The 16,840-nt window shown below is 37.7% G+C and overlaps 1 protein-coding gene across 4 annotated transcripts in view; it reads left to right on the top strand.

Annotated features, from left to right (window-relative positions):
• Positions 1-16,840, top strand: part of Ino80 (INO80 complex ATPase subunit) — a 94,939-nt gene that overhangs the window by 34,857 nt on the left and 43,242 nt on the right. For all 4 annotated transcript variants that reach the window (XM_031371516.1, XM_031371518.1, XM_031371517.1 and 1 more), the window contains 11 exons: positions 232-327; positions 4,693-4,752; positions 5,658-5,800; positions 6,668-6,752; positions 7,605-7,722; positions 9,461-9,546; positions 10,830-10,997; positions 11,178-11,311; positions 12,219-12,286; positions 12,601-12,694; positions 14,196-14,367. In XM_031371516.1, coding sequence (XP_031227376.1) covers positions 232-327; positions 4,693-4,752; positions 5,658-5,800; positions 6,668-6,752; positions 7,605-7,722; positions 9,461-9,546; positions 10,830-10,997; positions 11,178-11,311; positions 12,219-12,286; positions 12,601-12,694; positions 14,196-14,367 — 1,224 coding nt within the window. The remainder of the gene's footprint in view (positions 1-231; positions 328-4,692; positions 4,753-5,657; positions 5,801-6,667; positions 6,753-7,604; positions 7,723-9,460; positions 9,547-10,829; positions 10,998-11,177; positions 11,312-12,218; positions 12,287-12,600; positions 12,695-14,195; positions 14,368-16,840) is intronic.

The following is a 16,840-nucleotide window of genomic DNA, read 5'->3' as shown; positions in this document are numbered from 1 at the left end:
TTTGAGACCATGTTTAGTCAAATATAACTCTAGCTGTCCTGGAACTTACCCTGTATACCAGGCTGGCCTTGAACTCAGAAATCCGACTGCCTTTGCCTCCCAACCGCTGGGATTAAAGGCATGCGCCACCACTACCTATTTTTAAACTTCTCGTATCATTGATTGATTATTTAGGGTTAAGTAAATAACTTTGGTTTTCCTACAGCTGGCTGACCCCATTTTCTGTTACAGAGAGAAAACATTTGGGGACCTTTCTTAATAATTTCACCTGCTTCTACACTTAATAATTGGCACCAGGAGTTTACAAGATTTGTTCCTAAATTTAAGGTAAAGATACTTTTTTTTTTGGGGGGGGGGGGTTTCGAGACAGGGTTTCTCTGAGTAGCCAAAGATACTCTTGTTCTTTAAGATAAGCTTTCTGATCCTTGTTTTGCTGCTTTCTAATTGCCTTAGACTCTTGTGCATAATAAGCACTGTGACCGAATGCAGCATGGGAAGGAAGGGTTCATTTTAGTTTACAGCTTTATATTCCATCATCATTTAAGGAATTCTGAGCAGGAACTCAAGAAGTCAGGAACCTTGGAGGCAGGAACTGAAGAGAAGCCTTAGAAGTTTTCTGCTTACTGGTTTGTTTTCATAATTTGCTCACCCTGTTTTCTTCCATCACTCAGTATCATCTACTAAGGTGTGACCCTGCCCCTTGCAAGATGGAACCTCCCACATCAATGAAGACAATAAATTAGATTTGCTAATCTTGTTTCTGTTAATTGGTTTTTTTTGTTGTTGTTGTTTTTTGGGGGATGGATCTCTATATGTAACCTTGGTTTTCTTGGAACTCTATATAGTCCAGGCTTGAACTCCTAGAGATCCACTAGTTCCAGCCTTCAGAATGCTGTGATTAAGGGCATGTACTACCTACCACACCTGGTATACAGGCCAATATTATGTAGGCATTTTCTCATTTTGGTTCCCTTTTCTCTGTCTCCTGATTGCTGAGATGAAAGATGTGCATCCCACTCTTTTATTTTTTATTTTTACATGTACATAGTTCTGTTTGGGTAGTTGGATCTTCTGGTACTGGAGTTACAGGTGCTTGTGAGCTGCCTGATACAGGTGCTGGGGACCAAACTCAGGTGCTCTAGAAGAGCGGTACTCTTACTTGCTGAGCCATCTCTTCAAGCCTCCATATGTTGTTTGTTTTTTGGTTTTGTTTGTTTTTGTTTTTGTTTCTCCGTGTAGCCCTGGCTATCCTGGAACTCAGTCTGTAGACCAGGTTGGCCTCGAACTCAGAAATCCATGTTCCTCTGCCTTCCAAGTGCTAGGATTAAAGGCCCCAATACAATCTTATGTGTTGTATGCTGGCCTCGAACTTGTTGTGTAGCCAGTGTTTCTAAGTGTATGTCACCACACAAGGTTTATTAGGCTTTAGGAATCACAGAGCTTAGTGCGTGCTAGACTGTCACTCTACGAAGTGAACTGCCTACCCATTCCCTTATATCTGTATTTCCTTCATTTGTTTTCTTCTGTTTTTTGTTTGTTTGTTTTTGGTTTTGGTTTTTCAAGACAGGGTTTCTCTGTGTAGCCCTGGCTGTCCTGGAACTCACTCTGTAGACCAGGCTGGCCTTGAACTCAGAAATCCACCTGCTTCTGCCCCCCAAGCGCTGGGATTAAAGGCGTGCGCCACCACTGCCCGGCTGTTTTCTTCTGTTTTAGAGACAGAAGTCTACTGTACCCCCAGTACTCCAGGAGGCTATCTTAGAATCCACTATGTTGTATAGGATGGCTCTGAATTGTGGTAGGCAGTTAGCCTGCTTCTGTTTCTAACTAATAGAATTCTAGGTGAAATGTGATTTTTTAGCTGTTTAGTTGGTTGGTTGGTTTTGTTTGTTTGTTTGTTTTGCTTTGTTTTGTTGTGAAATAGTCTGTAAGCTGAGCTGGCTTTGAACTTGCCAAGTGACTGGGAATGACTTTGAACTCCTGATCTTCTTGCCCTAACCTACCAAGTTCTGGAAGTGTGAGTCATCATTTCCAGCTGCCTTATATTCCTTTCTTAGAAAGATTACTTATGAGAGTAATAAGGGAACCTATATATCCTTTACAATGTAAGAGAGAAAGTCAAAGTCCAATTTAAGTTACTTATGGCATTTTCTATATGAATTGATGGCCAAAGTGAGATGATAGAAATATCTATGTTGTTTCGAAGTATATTTTGCCAAATTATATATTGTATTTTAGTCTATTCATAATTTATTTTTCTTAATACTCTAAAGTTAGCCTTGGTTCAGCTTATTTTAATTGCTAACATAGATAATATAAAAATTGACTTGACTTATTCTGAGAGGAGAAAATGAGATTGACTGGGATAGAGATTTTGTTCAATTGATAGACTGCTTGATTGCTATAAATGAAACCACAAATTTGATCCCTAACAGCTAACACTTCATAAAACTGGCAGTGATCCCTTTCCTGGCACATGGGAGGTGGAAGGAAAAGGACCTGAAGCTGGGGCATCCTCAGCTATATAGTAGGTCTTAGGCCAGCCTGAAGCCCTGCCTCAAAATAAATAAATAAATAAATAAATAAAGAGGTATGTTGTATCAACTTGAGTATGATGTAGACACAAGGTAAATAGGTTTTGTGCTGGACATGTTGGCCCACACCTGTATTGTTGTTACATGTGAGGCCGACTTATTTTCAGTTCTATAAAGATATGAGATTCATTCCACTTTTAGGCATATGAAAAATGGAAATATTTTGGTTTCTCTTCTTTTCAAATAATGGCTAAGTACATGTTGAATACAGTGTCAAAAATAGTTCTTAATGTCTATATTACTACTGAAGCTTTGTGCTGCTCCTCCACTTGCCAATAGGTAGCATCATGGTACTACTTTGAGACAGCAGTTCTCAATCTGTGACAATGGACCATTTCACAGGGTTCACACATCCGATATCCTGCATATCAGATATTTACATTATGATTCATAACATCAGCAAAATATGTTATGAAGTACCAGTGAAAATACAAGTATGGTTTGTGGTCACCACAACATGAAGAGCTATATTGAAGAGTTATAGCATTAGGGAGGTTGAGAACTACTGCTTTAAGTCTTCATTCATATCTCTCCTTTTATTAATGCCTAGAGCTGAATGTTCATGTGCATATGCAGTACCCATCTTATATATTTTATTGAATTTCATTTTAATACTAGCATAGTGGGTATAAAGTAGAATCTGGTATCCTAATCATAAGTATCCCCTTTTGGATTTCCTATTTTAGTTACTTTATATTATAAAATACTCATACCATAAAAATTTATTATTTTCCCAAGAGAGTGGTATATACCTGTTTTCTCAGTACTCAAGAGCTTGAGGCAGAGGATTACCACAAGTTCAAGTTTCCTGGCAAACCAAAACTACTTAGCAAAACATTGTCTCAAAAAGCCAGTCAAACCAAAAAAATACCATTGTTCAGGGCAGGCAGGCTAGACCAAGTAGTGGAGGTAGGGCCACCAAGCCTAGAGATTTGAATTCAGGCCCTAACCCTCAGGTCGCAGAAAGAGAGAGCTGAATTCTGCATGCTGCCCTTTGACTTTTCCCTGTGTGCTGTGACAAATAAGTATACACACATAGATATATGCACAGTCACATACATATAAAATAAGTATAATACAAAACCCTGCTCTTGCTGGGCAGTGGTGGTGCATGGCTTTAATCCCAGCACTTGGGAGGCAGAGGCAGGCGGATTTCTGAGTTCGAGGCCAGCCTGGTCTACAGAGTGAGTTCCAGGACAGCCAGGGATACACAGAGAAACCCTGTCTCGAAAAAAAGAAAAAAAAACATACCTCTTAATACACAACATGGAATTCAGATATGTATCTTTTAAATATATATTTATATCCACTGCTTTCTAGTCACACTGTTTTCTTGATGTATCATTAATGATTGATTTATACTCTTAAAACAACTGAATTGTTTTCTCAGAGACCACATGGACTGCAAAGCTTAGAATTACCAATGATTTGCTGACCCCAGCACAGTCAATTCATTGTTTTAATTTCTCGTAGGTTGTTGAAAATGTGTTTACTTTCCTGTTAGATTGAGATTCCACTTAGGGTTATAACTAAATTTTATCAGGTACAGGTCTGTGATGCTGAGATCTGCAAATTCAGTGTATTTGATGTTGGTGTCTGAAATGTGTATGGTTATGACTAGGACCTCTTCTTCTTCTTCTTTTTTTTTTTTTTTAAGAAAACAGGGTTTTTTTGGATCGCTCTGGCTGCCCTGGAACTCACTCTGTAGCCCAGGCTGGCTTCAGACTCAGAAATCTGGTTGCTTCTGCCTCCTAAGTGCTGGGAGTAAAGGCGTGCACCACCACCACCCAGCGGGCCTCTTCTTCTTATAATTTCTTTATTTTTCTCATAAAATGTTTCAGAGGTTTTTTTTGTTTTTGTTTTTGTTTGAGATAGGGTTTCTCTGTAGCCCTGGCTGTCATGGAACAAGCTCTAAAGACCAGGCTGGCCTTGAAATCACAGAGATCCACTTGCCTCTACATCCTGAGTGCTGGGATTAAAGGCCTGGGCAGCTACTACCTGGCCTCTTACTAGTTTCTTACTAAATCAATCAGAATAACATTATTGATAATGCTTATAGTTTATTCTCAAAAACCATATAACGCACTGACCTGTTTCCCAGGTGCTGCCGTATTGGGGAAATCCTCACGATAGAAAAGTGATCCGGAGATTCTGGAGTCAGGTAACTTCAGGTTCTCTCTCGCTCGCTCTCTCTCTTGCTTGCTCTTACTCTTGTTCCTTCTCACTCTCCTATCCTCTTACTCTGTCATTCTCTTTGACCTGAGTAAGTCTTCATGCATACAAAATCTATAGTACATGACTGGATATGGGGCAAATATATTTTTATTGTGATAAAATGTTTTTCCTGTACAGGCAATCATTTGGACTTAAAAAAGACATTTTTTCTTTAAGATTTACTTTTTAAAAAATTAATGTGTATTTGTATATGTATATGTACAACAGATATGTGCAGGACCCTTAAGAGGCTTGAAGGGAGGGCATCAGATCCTCTTGACCTAGAGTTACAAGTGATTCTGAGCCACCATGGAAGTTCCAATGTGGTCTAACCACTGAGCTTTCGCTTCAGTCACACCTTCCTTTTTCTTTCATGAACTGTAGATTAGTGGATAGAAAATGTTTTAAAAACATTGAACATTTGTGTTTTACCTCACTGTACATCTTTTGGTCACATAGATGGAAGAATGTCTATTCTTCACCTTTCTTTAAAAAGACTGTTCATACTTCATTACCCTTTTAAAGACAAGATTTCACTCTGTAGACCAGGCTGACCTCAAACCCGGAGATCCTTCTGCCTTTTCCTCCCCAGTACTGGGACTGAAGATGTGCACCATAACTCCAGGCTTCCTTCATTACCTACTGGAGAGAGGGTTCAGTGGGTGCTGAGCAAGCTTGATAATGTGCATTCAATCCCTGGAGCCAACAATGGAAGGAAAATACCAACTCTGGAAAATTGCCCTTTTACCCACATGTGTATGCTTACTTAAATTTACACATATGTATACATAAAAAAAATGGTTCTTGAAAATTTTGACAGTGTTTTTCCATATTTTTTTCTTACATTTGTAGAAGACCTTATACACTCAGGATGCCCCCTTCCACGTGGTCATCACTAGCTACCAGCTGGTGGTACAGGATGTCAAGTACTTCCAGCGGGTCAAGTGGCAATATATGGTACTGGACGAAGCTCAGGCACTGAAGAGTAGTTCCAGGTAATATGCATAATAGAAACTAGCCTCATGGGAGGAAGTCGATACATAGAATCAGCAAAGGCCAGAAGTTTCAGAATGTAACATAGCATAGGCTAGGCCTCAGTTATTTGCCTGACTAGAATGGAGAAATTCTTTTTTATACTTTTTCTTTGAAACTCAGATATCATGCTTAGAATATATTGATTTTTCCTCAATATTAATCTTCTCAGATAATGGTTATAACTTTGTTCCTCCTCTTCTTCCTCTTCCTCCTCCTCCTCTTCTTCTTCTTCCTCCCCCTTCTCTTCTTCCTCCTCCTCCTCCTCGTCCTCGTCCTCCTCCTCGTCGTCCTCGTCCTCGTCCTCCTCCTCCTCCTCCTCCTCCTCCTTCTCCTCTTCTTCTTCTTCTTCCTTTTTAAAGAACAGTTGGAAACTGTAAAGCCAGAAAGGTCTCCCTCTTTACCTATTTGTGGATTTTTTTCCCCCTAAGCCATAAAACCATTGGTTTTGATGAGTCTCACAGTTCTGCTGGGATTTTTACCTTCGTTCTGTTAAAGTATATTTTTAATTGTGTACATGGTACATTATATGATTTTTTAAAATTTATTTATTTTATGTATGTGAGTACATGGTAGTTCTCTTTAGACATACCAGTAAAGGGTACCAGATCCCATTACAGATGATTGTGAGCTACCATGTGGTTGCTGGGAATTGAATTCAGGATCTCTGGAAGAAAGTCAAGTGCTGTTAACCACTGAGCCATCTCTCCAGCCCCAGTATATGATTCTTAAGTACTATTTGGAAAGCATTTTTAGAAATGTTGGGTCTTAGTGTAATTACAGAAAGACATATTGCCAACTTATAATTTGTAACGCATTTTCTTGAACAGTGTTCGTTGGAAAATTCTCTTACAATTCCAGTGTCGGAATCGGCTTTTGTTAACTGGAACCCCAATTCAGAATACCATGGCAGAGGTAGGCACTAGTCAAGGTAATGGTGTAATCTTTGTAAGACACCTGTACCTGCACTGGACTTCCATCATTCTGTACAAATTATATTTACTATTGTAGAATAATTAGATTGTAGCTCCCTGAGTGTCTTGTAGACAGCATTCTTATTTTCTTACTATTTATTAATTATAATGTTCCTTTTGTTTCCTTAGTAAATATTGAGCACATTAGGAAATGTTGCCCATCTAATACAAATAACTTTTTACTTCAAAATTGGAAAATAATAGTTTCTCACACTAAGTACCTCAATTTTTTTTTCTTTAGAATTCATCATAATAGGGGTCAGAAAACTTTCTGTAAAAGAGGAAATAGTATTTTACATTTCATAGACAGTACATTTCACTGTTAACAATTGCTTGATTTTGCTTATGCAGTATGCAAGCAGTATGCAAGTAGACTGTAAATGAATGGCTATGGCTATGTTCCCATAAAACTTTATTCATGAAAACATGAGACCAATCAGATAGTGTCATAGGCTATAATTGTCTAGCCCTTGCTCGAGGGCTATTAGCTAGTTAATACTACTATAAAACTGTGTTCAGTTGTGGAATCAGTTGTGTGACTGTCATCTTTAAAATTATTATACTACAAAATCTGAGCAGTGTTTGTATTTCTAAATTTGTAGTTTGCAATTAATTGAGAAATCATCATTTTTTGTTATGTATTAGGGTTCATTGAGCAAGCATGTATTTGTATTCATTCTTTATCTCATAAACACACATTCATTTGTTAACCTGCTCCCCGAACCTTAATATATAGTCACATAGTATCATTTTATGGCACTGTATCTGTTTCATATTTTTCTTTTGTTTTAAGCTCTGGGCTCTGCTACATTTCATTATGCCAACATTATTTGATTCGCATGAAGAATTTAATGAATGGTTTTCCAAAGACATTGAAAGTCATGCTGAAAACAAATCTGCTATTGATGAGAGTAAGTACTGCTATGGCTTTCCTCTTTTTGTGTAGAGTTTTTAAGACTCTGACCCAGGTTTCACACTACAGCCCAGAATGGCCTGGGATTCACTATGTAGTGTGAAGGCCTCAAACAGATATTTCCCGGTTCAGTTTCCCAAGTGCTGAGATTACAGGTGGGAGCCACCATACCTGGCTCTGAATTTTGTTTTCAGTCTATTAGTATGGGCAACTATGTACATTTTTTTTCAGTGTGAGGAATTTCTCTTTTAGTATACCTACAAGAGAGAGGGTAAAACTGTTACAAAGTAGTTAATATACTGGTAATAAAGTAGCTAAATGCTCTGAGTTAAAAAGACTAGAACACTTGACAATCTAAGCAAGATATATAAATCTTAATAAAATACTACATTTTGGTTTGTAGGCATTCTGCTGCCTTAGGTGGAGTTCTATTGCAGTGGAGACACCATGACCAAGGCAACTCTTATAAAGGACAACATTTGGTTGGGGTTGCCTTACAGTTTCAGAGGTTCAATCCATTATCATCATGGCAGGAAGTATGTCAGCATACAAGCATGCATGGTGCTTGAAGAGCCTAGAGTTCTGCATCTTTGTCCTTAGGCAGCAACAGCAGCAGGAGGCTGTCTTACAGCACGAAGCCTGAGTTCAGGAGACCTCAGAGCCCACCTACAAAACCATAAATACTCCAGTAAAACTATACCTCCAAGCACTGAAACACATGAATCTATGGGGGCCAAACCTATTCAAACCACTGCATTCCCTTCGACACAATCAATGAAAATTATATTCAAATGGAAATTATATAACAGGTCATGTTTTTTGATTTTTGTAATTTTTTAAATAAAAGTCAAATATTAGAGGTTATCTCTTATTTTTCCATCTACATTAGGAATTAAAATTTTTTTTCTTTTAATTTTTCCAATTATTGGTTGGGAAGGTGCATACTGAAGTGATTAGATTCTGTAAGTATAATTTTGGGGAAACGGTGTCCTAGTAGCTTTCTGTTGCTGTGAAAAATTTCATGACCAAAAGCAGTTTGGGGAGAAAGAGTTACATGTTCCAGTTGTAGACCATTGTAGATCTCAGAAGAGAAGCAGAAGCAGAAAGCTTGAAGCAGATACTGAAACATAGATATCATGGAGAAACACTGCTTTCTGGCTTGCTTTCATGGGATTTTTAGCCGCCTTCCTGTTTTACCCAGGACTACCTGCCCAGGGGTACCACTGTCCACAGTGGGCTGTGGCTTCCTTAATTAGTAATTCAGAAAATGTCACCATGTGTTGTGGTGCATGGCTTTAATCCCAACACTCAGGAGGCAGAGGCAGGTGGATCTCAGAATTTGAGGCCAACCTGATCTAGGACAGCCAGAGCTATATAGTGAGACCCTGTCTTGACAGAAAAAAAAAAGAAAATGTTCACACAGTCCAGTTTTGATGGAAAGAATTCCTCAGTTTGAGTCTTCTTTCTCCAGGGGATCCTACTTTTATCAGGTTGATTAAAATCTACACAGCCTACCTGGGAGATCCTTCATACAATCTCCCAGATAGGCTCTGATAGTGGGTTCTGATGTTAACAGAGTCTGTATAAGTGCTTGTTTTCCTACTTTGGAACAAGTTGATTCTTTTTGAGAATCATTGAGCTCAATGGCATTTGGAGGGTGTAGGAGAGAGGAAGGTGTTTATTTTGATTGTCTTAAATCAGTATATGGTAAATTATTTATGGATTTCATGTTTCAGATCAACTCTCTCGTTTACACATGATCTTGAAACCATTTATGCTGAGAAGAATCAAAAAAGATGTAGAAAATGAATTGTCTGACAAGGTAAGAAATAAAGTCTTTTTTTTTTTTTAATCTTCCAGATGGGGTTTCTCTGAAGAAATAAAATCTTAATGAGTTTGAATCTTACTAGATACCAACTTAAGGTTCTTTACAGGATATTTCCTTGATACATATTTAGTTGAAGGATAATTTGTTTGATTGAAAAGATCTTTGAACTTGAACAGTCATAGAGGCCCTAACCTAGGCAAAGTAACATTCTTCTCCTTTTGTTAACAATCCTCTTCCTCCAGTTGGTTTTGTTTCATTTTTATAGAGGGCCTTAACACTGTAAGCTAGGCTAGCCTGGAACTCATATAGTATAGGGTGACCAAACTCTGAACAATCTTCCTGCCTGTTGAGATTATAGGTTTGAGCCATTGTGCCTGGCCCCATTTTTATTGATGGAGAGTTTAAAACATTACAAAAATAGAATAATGTAATAACTCCACTTGTGCCCATGTTACAGCATAAGTAGTTATCAACTTATGGCCATCCCTAACTTTTCATGTATTTTAAAACAAATAGTTTCATGCAGATCTCTCCATAGTTTTATTTTCCTTTGAAACAAGGTCTCACTGTGTAGACCAGGCTGAGGTTGGCTCCAGAACATGGAGAGTTCCTTGCTTTTGCAGAACTTCAGGTACTGGGATTAATCATGCCCTGCAGATTTGGTCTTTTTTAAAGTCAGGTATCATTATCTTTGAGCAAATGAATGATAATATTGTTAACCAATTTAGTGTGTTGTAGAAAAAACCCTCTTTCTTTCTCCTTGGTATACTACGTAGTGCTTGTTATACACTTGTAGGCCTTTCACAGTTGGCACTTGAATATGGATGTGGGAATATTTGGAAATTACTGTGAAGGGTGATTGTTGGTGCTGTTAAAACTGGAAAGATCGGCCAGATGTGGTTGTGGTTATTCCCAGCACTTGGGAGGCAGGGGCATACGGATCTCTGAGTTCGAGGCCAGCTTGGTCTACGGATCCAGTTCCAGAATAGAGCTACACAGGCAAATCTTGTCTCAGATAAGGAAAAAAAAAATAAAGGAAGTAGAAAATATTATTCATGGAGAACATCTAGTGTGTGAGATGAGAATTGGGTCATTGGAACATTGTTTTCGAGATGATTGTCCATATTATAGGATTATAGAAATAATTCTGGTAAGGATTGTTTTTCAGTCAACATTATCTGGTTTGTATGTGCAATTCAAGTTTGTACTGGCTTTTCTTCACCTGATTTTCACAAATATATAAAAATGTTTTGTTTCAAAATTTTCTTTTCTTTTAGATTGAGATTCTAATGTACTGCCAATTGACCAGCCGACAAAAACTCTTATATCAGGCACTAAAGAATAAAATTTCCATTGAGGACTTACTGCAGTCTTCAATGGGCTCTACACAACAAGCACAGAACACCACCAGCAGCCTCATGAATTTAGTCATGCAATTCAGGAAGGTAAGACTTAGATCCTTTGCTTTGGTGTTGTTTTTATTGACCTGCTTCACGAAGAGGGCTCTAGGCTTGATGCTAGATAGAGCACTAACGATGAAAATGGGAAGGTAAATATGCAGGAAGCTTAACGTTCAGCAATGATATCTGCAAATGACAATGTTGTCTTACCATTTCTCTTCTTAGGTGTGTAATCATCCAGAGTTATTCGAACGGCAAGAAACGTGGTCTCCATTTCATATTTCTCTAAAGCCATATGAAATTTCAAAGTTTATCTATCGTCATGGACAGATCAGGGTCTTCAACCATTCTAGAGATAGGTGAGCAAATAGTTAACATCTGGTGGTCCTGCGTGTTTTTGTAATTTAGCTCAGTAGGCACATTTATTTTCAGTAGTGCTAGGGATTGAGTTCAAGGTCTCATGCTTATTAAGTGAATGATCTACTACAGAGCTTTATCCCTAGTGCAGTAGGTAAATTTAATGATGAATATGTGAATGTTCAATAAAGAGATTTTTAAACAAATGGTGAAGACCATTTGTTTAAAGTGCTTATGTGGGACATTGGGATACTATTAAGGCTTCCATTAGATGGCCTTAAGCACCTTAGCCATTTCTATTACCTACCTGTGTACAGGTATGTATTTGCACCAAAAGTCAATAGTTAAAATACTAAAATGCCTTGCTATACGTAAAGTGACTTAGAGTCACACTTACTACAGAACTGAGTCTATTTTTTTTTTTTTGGTTAAATTTACTCTTTTGATAGTGTCTGAATTAAAAAAAATTGAAATAGTCACTAAGTTAATATGCTAGAGATCATATTCATAAATTGGTGTATGGTTCATTACATATCTATAAGCTAGGAGACTTCTGGATTCCAGACTTTCTATTTTCTCATAAATGAATATCTGTATGCCAGCTTTCGAGAGCTATGGGCTTTGAAAATTTAAAGCTTTGTTATAAAAATATTCATCAGCATGACCTAGTGAAGCTAAAATTGAAGATCATTTAACAGATTTGAACAAGAGAAGCGGACCAGAGTTGTGCTTTTGTTTATGATAGAGTTGATTTTCTGACTTTTGTCATGATTTGCATGGTCATATGACGAAGGACTTTTTTATGTGTAGAAATAGTCTTAAGATTTTTCTAATTTGGAGCCTCCAGTTTAGTTAACTTTCCAATGTTTTTATTTCTCTTGAGAGTTATTTTAATTACTTGTTTTACAGGTGGTTGAAGGTTCTTCTTTCTCCATTTGCACCAGACTATATCCAGCAGTCTCTCTTTCATAGAAAAGGTAGGTATTTTGATCTTTGGAAGGAAAATGTTTCTGGGGTTTACCAGGGTGTTCTTAGTTTTGCCTGTGGACAGATTTTGTTTTGAACTAGTAATGGTTTGGGCTTTTATTTTGATTAAAAATAAGATTGTTAAATTGGTGGCTAGGGAGGTGACTTAGAATGGAACATTAGTATTTGCTGCACTGGTGTGAGAACTAGAGCTCAGATCTCTGCAGCCCAGGTAAGTGCTGCCTGTGGTAGCCCTCCTGTTGTCCTGGCATATGGGTGGCAGAAACAGGATCCCTAAGGGTCAGGATTGTTCTTTGATTTTCAGGTATTAATGAAGGAAGCTGTTTTTCTTTCCTTCGATTTATTGATGTCTCGCCAGCAGAAATGGCAAACCTCATGCTTCAGGGACTTTTGGCCAGGTGAGCAGCTTGCTTACTGTTTGATAGAAGAGTACTGGGATAGGAGGAGTGAAGTGTAATGATGGGAAGATAAATATTTAGTATTACACCATTTGGGCCCTTTTTCCTCCTACTAGTAATTTTTTTATGAGCTAAGAAGGATGGTGATACATACCTGTAATCTAAGTACTTGGGAGGCTGAGGCAGGGGGATTGGGTGTTGGAAGCAGGTTATGCTACATGAAACCTAGTCCCACCCACCAATAAAAAAGAATTATGGGCTGGAGAAATGTCTCAGTGGTTAAGAGCACTGACTGCTCTTTCAGAGGTCCTGAGTTCAATTCCCAGCAACCACAGGGTGGCCCACAACCATCTGTAATGAGATCTGATGCCTTCTTCTGGTGTATCTGAAGACAGTGACAGTGTACTCATATACATAAAATGCATAAATAAATACATCCTTTTTTTTTTAATTTAAAGAATTACCTTTATTTTTCTGTCTGTGTGTGTGTGTGTGTGTGTGTGTGTGTGTGTATGTTATAGATAATGCTTGCTACATCAAGCATTCTGGATAATTTAGCTCTGCATTTTTGTTTACAAAATGGCTTTCACTGATTTTATTATATTTTTGAATTTACTTATAACTTTAACAAATGTTACTTGGTGTTTTGCCTGCATGTATGTCTGTGTGAGGGTGTTATAGACAGGTGTGAATTGCCATGAAGGAGCTAGGAATCAAACCTGGGTCCTCCGAATGAACAGTCAGTGCTCTTAACTGCTGAGCCTTCTCTCCAGCCCTTATTATAGTGTTTTGTTTTGTTTTTAAGATTCATTTAATTATTTTATGTATATGAGTATATTGTACCTGTACAGTTGGTTATGAACCTCCATGTGGTTGTTGGGAATTGAATTTTTTTTTTTAAGTACCTCTGCTCATCCGGTTAACCCTGCAGTTAACTCCGCTTGCTCCTGTTAACTCTGCTTGCTCAGTCCCTGCTTGCTCTGCCCCAGAGATTTATTTGTTATCATATATAAGTACACTGTAGCTGACTTCAGATGCACCAGAAGAAGGCGTCAGATCTTATTATGGGTGGTTATGAGCCACCATGTGGTTGCTGGGATTTGAACTCAGGACCTCTGGAAGAACAGTCAGTGCTTTTACTCATTGAGCCATCTTGCCAGCCCTATTATGGTGTTTTAATGTAATAGATAACTCATTAGGAATTATTGTCTCCCTAATAAGATGGTTGGGAATAGATGGTTAAGGTAGATATAAATGTTTTTGAATATTTTTATATTTGTTTACTTTTTGTTGTGGCTTTATAGAACATTTTATTTTATAAACAAATCATGTAAAGTAATATGTAGAGCAAAAGTATGAAATGGCTTTATCTGAATGCTTTAAGGAATTGTTTCCAAAATTCCCTAGAACTACAAAGGATGTGATAATGAGATAGATCCTTGTTGTGAACTATCAAAGTTCCTAGGAGCACTGAGCGTGCACATTTCTATGTTTGTTTCAGGTGGTTAGCTCTTTTCCTATCTCTGAAAGCCTCCTACAGGCTCCATCAGCTGCGTTCTTGGGGAGAGCCAGATGGGGAGAGTCATCAGAGATATCTCAGAAATAAGGATTTCCTTCTTGGAGTTGATTTTCCACTTTCCTTCCCCAACCTTTGCAGCTGCCCTTTGTTAAAGGTAAGCCACTATCTGTGCATACTTCCCTTTTTTTTGCATTATTAAAAATAATGTTAAATGATGTCCTCAAGTACCCCAGTGCTCTGAGGAGCTTGTTCTATGTATTGAGTTAAAATATGTCATGTGTTGGTTTTCCAGTTTAAATGTTCTGTATATAACTTCTTGTGGTGAACATCTGCTTAGCTTGCTTTCTTTAAATTTTTCGTTTATTTTTATCTTCTATGTTAGGAGTTTTGCTTGCATGTGTCTGGAATGTAGAAGGCTGGGGCAAGAGGAGTATGAGTTCAGAGCCAGCTTGGGCAATTTAGTAAGACTCAGTCTACAAATAAAAATAAAAATAGGCCCATAGCTGTTGTAGTAGCTTGCCATTTTTCCATTTTTGTTTTTTCTTAGGAATTATTTGCTTGAGGCTCCATGTTTAAATTCATAAAATTGTATGTAGCACATAATGTCTGAGGGCTTTAAAATTTGCTCATGACTCCTGCCAAGAATGTGCTAGCTGTTCGTGATGGCACATAGCAAATCCCAGTACTTTGCAGGTGGAGGCAAAATTTTAAGATCATCCTTTGCTGCATAGAGCTTGAAGGCAGCCTATGCTACCCTGTCTCAACAGAGAAAAGCTTTATCAGTGTCTGATTGATATATACAAGTATATAAAAAAATTGCAAATAAGACTTTTAGAAGACAGTGTTCATTATCCCTTTGAATAGTTTGCCTTTATTTTCTTGTCCTCTCTCGCTCCCTCCTTTTCATTCTTCTTCCTTGTGGTAGATGTGTCTGTGCAGCAGATCCAGATTTACTGGGAGAGGTTGTTTGAATGTGGGTGTAACTTGTGGGTTCAGTGGAAAAGGTGCTTGCTCCCAAGCCTGAGAGCCTAAGTTGAATCTCACAAATCTGAGTGTAATCCTTAGATGATGGAGGAAAGAACTAGATCCAACAAGGTGTGAAACACACACACATTGCAAAGGAACAAGATGGAGAAGCAGTTGAATGTCAGCCTGGGGTCTACACCCACCCACCCATATATATTTATATATATATATATACATATATATATATAATACACATATATATACATTTATATATATACATATATATACATTTATATATACATGTATATAAAATATACATACATACACATAGATAAGGATAATAAAAAAGTAATACTTATATAAGACACAGGATCTATATTCATTCAGTATAGGGTAAAACCGTTTTACTCTTAGGGTTAGTAGGGAGAGGCAAAGGAAGAAACTTCACATATTTATTTATGCTCATGGGGAAAAAGTAAAAAGTAAACGTGTGTTCAGCTATTCATGTAAGCTGTGGTAGTGTATGTCCTGAGAGCTATTTTGTAGGTGGTAATGTGTACTGAAGATTTTCTCAAAAATCTTTTACTTAAAGTTGAAAACTAGAACTGTAGGAAATACCCTGTTTTGAGATGGAATCGTTTTTAAGCTATGTCCAATTAAAGACCTTGTCAGAAACCAAGTATCATTACTGATTGTCATTTAACACTGTATTTATCAACAAATGTCATGGCATTATCTATATAGCACATGTTAAGACATCTATTTATCTAGTTAAGACATCTATCCATCTATCTATCTATCTATCTATCTATCTATCTATCTATCTATCTATCTATCTATCTATCTACCTATAGCTATATAGCACATGTTAAGACATCTGTCTGTCTGTCTGTCTGTCTGTCTGTCTGTCTATCTATCTATCTATTTATCTATCCATTCATCCAGGGAGTTTTGTGTAGCCCTGGCTGTCCTAGAATTCACTTTTTAGACCAGGCTGGCCTCAGACTCAGAAATATGCTTGCTTCTGTCTCCCAAGTGCTAGAATTAAAAGAGTGTGCTACCATGCCTGACTCCGTTTTGTGAATTTTTTAATTGTAAAATCTAAAACTGCCCCAATTTCTCTGAGCCATCCAGCTTACAGGAATTGAGTATGTAGGCTTTTAACAGGGCTACAGAGACTGTACAGGCACTTACTGGGAAACCTGAGGCTATGAGTTTCATCTCCAGAACCAACATGGTAGAAGGAGAAAAATGATTAATCCCAGTTTTTGTGGGGCAGAGGCAGGTCGATCTCTGTGAGTTTGTGACCAACCAGGTCTACAAAGAGAGTTACAGGACAGGGCTATACAGAGAAACCATATCTTGAAAAATAAAAACAGGGCTGGAGAGATGGCTCAGCAGTTAAGAGCACTGGCTGTTCTTCCAGAGGTCCTGAGTTCAATTCCCAGCATCACATGGTGGCTCACAACCATCTGTAATGGGATCTGATGCATTCTTCTGAGTGTGTCTGAAGACAGTTACAGTGTATTCATATAAACAAAAATAAAATAAATCTTTTTTAAAAAAAAGAAAAAGATACATAGGTAGATAGACTGACTGATTTATTGATTATAATGTGCATTAATTATGAGCTAAGTAGTTTTTTTTTTTTTCCGGAAAGG

The sequence above is a fragment of the Mastomys coucha genome, unplaced genomic scaffold (assembly GCF_008632895.1).
Source record: "Mastomys coucha isolate ucsf_1 unplaced genomic scaffold, UCSF_Mcou_1 pScaffold15, whole genome shotgun sequence".
NCBI classification, from domain to species: domain Eukaryota; kingdom Metazoa; phylum Chordata; class Mammalia; order Rodentia; family Muridae; genus Mastomys; species Mastomys coucha.
The sequence above is the reverse complement of the archived record's forward strand: the minus strand, read 5'-3'. Positions and strand labels throughout refer to the sequence as shown.